Raw genomic sequence first — 5,423 nt, forward strand, 5'->3', positions numbered from 1 at the left:
CCGGCCGGGCCTGGGCTTCCACTCATAAAAGCCCCCAGGACCCTCCCCAAAAAAGGCGTAAACCCCATCTTCGGAGCCGTGGCTGTTTTTTTAAGGGTTTCGGTGCTGCACGTGTCCAACATCAGGCACAAGGGGCAGAGTGAGGGGTGCAGGGCTGAGGGTGCCGGGGAACAGGGGGTTCCTGAGGATGAGGGGTTTTTTTTTTTCCCGTTTAATAGTTATTTCCTGATATTCGGTGATAAGGTGGCTGCAGAGTGGGGAAGTGTTGGAGTTCCAGGGCACCTTTTGTCCCTGCCAGCCCAGGTGAGACACTGATGCCAAAGTCTTGTATCTGAGCAGCTGGGCCGTAATGGTTCAGCTTGATCTGTGTGATGTTTCCTCCTCAGTAAATCAGTATTAATGTGGTATGGTTTATAAAACCATTTTCTTATGTCTTACCTTATATTTCTTTCCTCTTATATCTTTGTCTCACCTAAGTCAGCTTTATTTAATTAACAACCTCACGTTGTAATTACAACACCTTTGTCTGCTTTGATTGCATTCCAGTCCTGCTCACAGTGCCTGGGTAAAAAAAAAAGCAACTTTGCTAAAATATTTAACACATTAAAAATTTTGCAGGTGTGTATTTGTTTAAATATACTTTTATAGCTGTAATCTGTCCTCATTACTAAAAGAAGTGCTAAATTTAGCATAAAAGCTGTCACCATGTTCCAATCAACATGTCTTAATGACTGCCAACAAATGGAAATGAGGCTTCCACAGGAAAAAAAATGCACAAAAGGTGCAACTGCAGAACAAGGTTGGATCAGCTGAGTTAATAAAAGGCTGCATTAGGTCAGGAGTTAAATCACCCTGCTGTGTTTGTGCTATTACTTTAATTGTTACTGGGAATATCGACTGGCTGCGGACACGGCAGCGTCCCTCTGGGACCCGTTCATGGTGTTTCCTTTCATTGACATCCCCCACTTACAATGAGTTGTGGAGATCTCCCAGCAAGTCGTTTTTCAAACCAGTTAACGCAGGTCTTGTTAATTCCAGCTAATGGAAGTTTTTAATCAGGATTGTCAGATGGTGCTCAATCAAGCACCTCACTCAAGTGAGAAACATGGAATATCCAACGTTATTACCTGTATCAATCAGCTCCCCATTCTGGTAAAATGAGTATTTTCCTCTTCAATCTAGGCTTGTCTAACTGAAACAATTTGGACTTCTCTCCTTTTTTTTTTTTTTTTTTTTTTTTCCTTTTTCTCCTTTTTTTTTACCTTTCAAGGTGTCCCAGAAGAATCATTCCCTTATTCCGGCCAAGACTGATGTTAGCGCTTTTCCTGCTTACCCTTGCTAAAATATTAACTGCTATTGGCAGACCTCCAGTTCTTTCACATTCCCCCTTCACACTTTCTAATGGTTGTAGAAATTAACATTTGAGGTTTGGAATATGAGAAATGCATTCTGAAGTGGCACCGACTGACACCAGGTGCAGTTGTGGCCCTGAATTTCAAATACTATTGATCATTTACCAGCAAGCAGTTTCCATGCTCTGCAGGCTCAGTGCCATGGAGTACCCTTGGTTTGCTTTGCTTTACCTGTCCTGCCTGGCAATTAGCTTTCAAACTCTAAGGAATCTCATTCTTACTTTAATATAGATGAGAAATAGCAGTAACTATGTTTTCCATGTGTCTCACATCTTCTTTATTTTTCAGGGTTTAGTTAGAAGTGGAAGGCAGGTCTTTGAAGGACAGGATGGCTGCTCAGCAGCTGCTCAGGCAAAAGAAAAAGCCCTCTAAGGTAAAAGATTAAAATATGGTGGTGCAGACAATCTTAGCTCTCAGTCTGGGACCTGGCACGCCTGTGCCTGCGGAGGTGGGAACACTTTCTGTTGTCTGCACTGTTTCTAGTTGGATTAATTCCAATTCAGGAAGAAGCAGTGTGGGGCTCTGACATGATTTGACTCAATAAATGTAGGCTCATTAGGTGTGCACAGAGCTTTATTAGCAGGAAGAACAGCAATAAAGTAATAGAAGTAAATTTAGTGCAGTGTCCACTGCATTGTTCCTGTTGGCATCACACAGTGTGTATTTACCATAGCTCCAGGTGCTGTTTTACAGCTTGGAGTTAAAACCACTCTGTTGGCAACTCAGGCTGCTGTCAGAGCTCAAAACAGCAGCCTTTGGTACAGGAGCAGCTGCCACACCAGCCCTGGCACTTGTGTGGCTCCACAATTACAAATACACACCTTTTTTGGGGGGTGACTGTCTGTTAAGTGCCAGTATTGGTACAGTGGAGGGGGCGGGAATGTGGTAAAGGGGACGGAACGTCCAACCCTCTGCGTCTGAGTAATGATGTCAGATCTATTGATCTCTACCCTTAAATCATTTCATTCCACCCACCTTAGACACGAGTTTTCCCTGCCTAGCTTAAACAGTAGAGAAGCCTTAAAATTACATTTCTAAGTTACCCTCTTTCCACCTGCTGAGACTTGTTTCTAAATATAATCCCTGTGTTACACTTAAGAGGGTGCTATTTTTGGCGTTGCCTTGCTTTTGCAGGAAGCAGTGCTATTCCCTGAGAACATCACCACGGAGCAGCAGTCCCTGGTGCTGGTGAAAAGGCTCCTGGCTGTCTCCGTGTCCTGCATAACCTACATGAGGGGGCTGTTCCCAGAGAGCTCCTACGGCACTCGCTATCTGGATGGTAACACTTGCAATCTGTGCTGAGTGCTTCTTTCTACTCACTGTATTTTAGCTGTAATCTGCCTTGTGTGTTACCTTCTGGCTGTGCATATGTGTGAGTGCACTTTGGGTAGGAGTTGGCTGCAAATTCTCAAGTCTTCTCAAGTCTGGGTGCAGACAGAGCATTCTGATAGCATGGAAGACAACCTCGAGCTCCTGGCTTCTCTGTTGGTGTTTCTCTTGGTTTAGAGTCATTCCTTGGTATTGCCAGCCCCGTGAATCAGGTCTCAGAGCCAGGAGAGTGACTTAAAAATCAGAAAGTTTTAAAAATTTACTCTTATTGGAATGGGTTTTTTTTCTTTCAGATTTTTGAACCTATGAGGCTCACATTTTTAGTTTTCCTTGGGAAATGGAAAGTAGATTTGTTGTTTTTCTTAGAATTGTAGAATGGTTTGGGTGGATGGGACCTTTTAAAGACCATCGAGTCCAACCCCCCTGCCATGGGTGGGGACACCTTCCAGTAGACCAGGTTGCTCCAAGTCCCATTCAACTTGACCTTGAATATTTCCAGGAATGGAATATCCACCATCTCTCTGGGCAACCTGTGCCAGTGTTTTACCACCCTTATTGTAAAAACCTTACTTACATCTAATCTAAATCATCCCTCCTTCAGTTTAAAACAGTTTTATTGTTGGGGTTTGGGGTTTTTTTCCATGAAGACTATCTCACATGTGCTTTGGGAATCAGAACTTTTTAAGGAGAAAAAAAGGACTTTCAGAACCAAACTCTTGTCACACGATCCCAGGAATTAGTGATGCTTTGATTCATGAATGTCTTTATGATCATTCAAAGTGTGAAATGTCTCCACACATTCCAGTCCATTTCCATGTTGTCCCTTATGGCATCAGTTGCCCTGAAACATGTTCATGTGTACTTTGTAGATTTGGTTGAAGGCACAGAAATCCCAGGTTGGCTCTTGATCCCCTAACTCTGAAAAGCCTCTGGTCAAATGTCAGGTCTGTCTAGTGCCTTTTGATGGAGCATGTTAACCTTTGGCCTGCTCACATCTTCAGGAGCCCCTTAGTTGAGTGCTAAGGTGTTATTAATCCACCTCTTCACCTGCAGGACAGGTTTTCCTTTTGCCATTGTGAATGCCTGGAAGCACAGGTAGAAGGAGCTGTGTGGAAGAGCTTCACAGAAATAGTTTATTGTGAGCACACTCATAGAGACATCACCTCACATGGATGTTGGTGAAATCTGAAAGCAGATGGGAAGGTGTTAGGGAATGCTGGGATAGGATGGAGTGGAGAAGAGGAGGGAAGAGGGGTTAAAGCTGCTGGTGTTTTGAAATAAAGCTGTAACTCCAACTCTTCTTCCTGGGGAGCCCAGGGCTTCTGAGGAAAGCTCTGACATTTGCAAACCCAGCAATAAGTTTGTGTCAGCCCACCTGGGACTCTCGGTGGAAACCCAACATTTCTGCTCAGGAAGGACCTTCAGATAAAACTTTATCCAAAAAAGGGAGGGTGGATTGGCTTAGTTTCAGTGTTTGCCCAAGAGCTGTGATAAGGATTGTAACTATGTGCTAAATCTGGTTTTGCAGACCTCTGTCTAAAAATTCTCCGAGAAGATAAAAGCTGTCTGGGATCGTTGCAGATAGTCAAGTGGTAAGTGAGTAACAGCGAAACCAAGACAAGATTGTGCTGAGTAGGAGACATCTGCCCCTGCATTCTTCTTCTTCCTGAACTGGAAAACATCATACCATGGTGCCAGGGGAGCTCCCACTGCAGCTGGGGGTGCTTGGCCCCTGGGTAAGCAGGACAGGATTAGTGACTGAGATCATGTGAGTTCGAGGTCTGTGGAAGTGTTGGCTGCAGTGAGGTCATGGTCAGGCCCCAGAACACATGTGGCAGCAGAGGTGCAGAGAGAGGGTAAAGACTGTCATGAGATCCTTTCCGTCGTGTTTGGTCTTTTCTAGTTTCACTTTGGTAGGGATTCTTGCACTTGTTTTTCAGTATGTACAGTATTTTATCTCCCTCTCCAAATATTGCACAGCTTTGTTCAGGATGTATTTCACAGTTGGCATGTTCCCAACAAGCAGGAAAACTGTCTCTGATGTGCTAAGGAGATACCTTGCTGCACATTCTTTGACTCCAAGAGTAAATATCTGGCCATTGCTGCTTCAAATAATATTTACTGCTTTGAGAAAATCCATTGCTGTAAACTCTGCATCAGATAACAAAGATTTACAAGACCAGGCATGTTCAGATTGAGCCGAGCTCTGTACAAGGCTGATGGGAAAAGAGCCATCAGTGCTCTGGCTGGGGAGCTGGAACAGAGCACTGAGCAGGGACACACTCAGAGCCAGCATTTGGCCTCCAATCCTTGTCTTTGTCAGGATTCAGGCGGGCTCTGGGCTGACAGGATAATGCCCCAGAAGTATAAACAATGCACAGATGCAGAAAGGAGGACGCTGCCTTCAGGACTGACCTGGAAAGGACTTTGCAAACCTCAAATGTTGTTGGTTGTGTTGTCCTAATTCCAGAAAAAAATGCTCTTTAACCCACATCTAATGAGTGTGTTTACAGATCAGGAGATAAGTATTTCTGGTTAGTATTAACATGGTTTTTTTCCCTGGCAGGATTCAAGGTTGTTTTGATGCTTTGGAGAAGCAGTATGTAAGTGTTTTTTTCACTTTTTTTAATGGAGTGTCCTATTTCTTCATAAAGTAAGGACAAAGCTGTCCTTCCATTCCTG

General features: G+C 44.0%; 1 protein-coding gene across 5 annotated transcripts in view; it reads left to right on the forward strand.

The window, feature by feature from the left end:
- The first annotated feature begins 197 nt into the window (after nucleotides 1-197).
- HORMAD2 (HORMA domain containing 2) overlaps nucleotides 198-5,423 on the forward strand; it is a 23,488-nt gene continuing 18,262 nt past the window's right edge. For 4 of the 5 annotated variants that reach the window (XM_008642978.2, XM_017746546.1, XM_017746543.1 and 1 more), the window contains exons 1-5: nucleotides 198-303; nucleotides 1,701-1,785; nucleotides 2,547-2,691; nucleotides 4,270-4,333; nucleotides 5,308-5,344. In XM_008642978.2, coding sequence (XP_008641200.1) covers nucleotides 1,741-1,785; nucleotides 2,547-2,691; nucleotides 4,270-4,333; nucleotides 5,308-5,344 — 291 coding nt within the window. In that variant the 5' untranslated portion in view covers nucleotides 198-303; nucleotides 1,701-1,740. Of the gene's footprint in view, nucleotides 304-1,700; nucleotides 1,786-2,546; nucleotides 2,692-4,269; nucleotides 4,334-5,307; nucleotides 5,345-5,423 lie in introns of those variants that run through there. The other variant, XM_017746545.1, reaches the window with a different exon arrangement.

The sequence above is a fragment of the Corvus brachyrhynchos genome, unplaced genomic scaffold (genome assembly GCF_000691975.1).
Source record: "Corvus brachyrhynchos isolate BGI_N302 unplaced genomic scaffold, ASM69197v1 scaffold19, whole genome shotgun sequence".
Lineage (NCBI taxonomy): Eukaryota > Metazoa > Chordata > Aves > Passeriformes > Corvidae > Corvus > Corvus brachyrhynchos.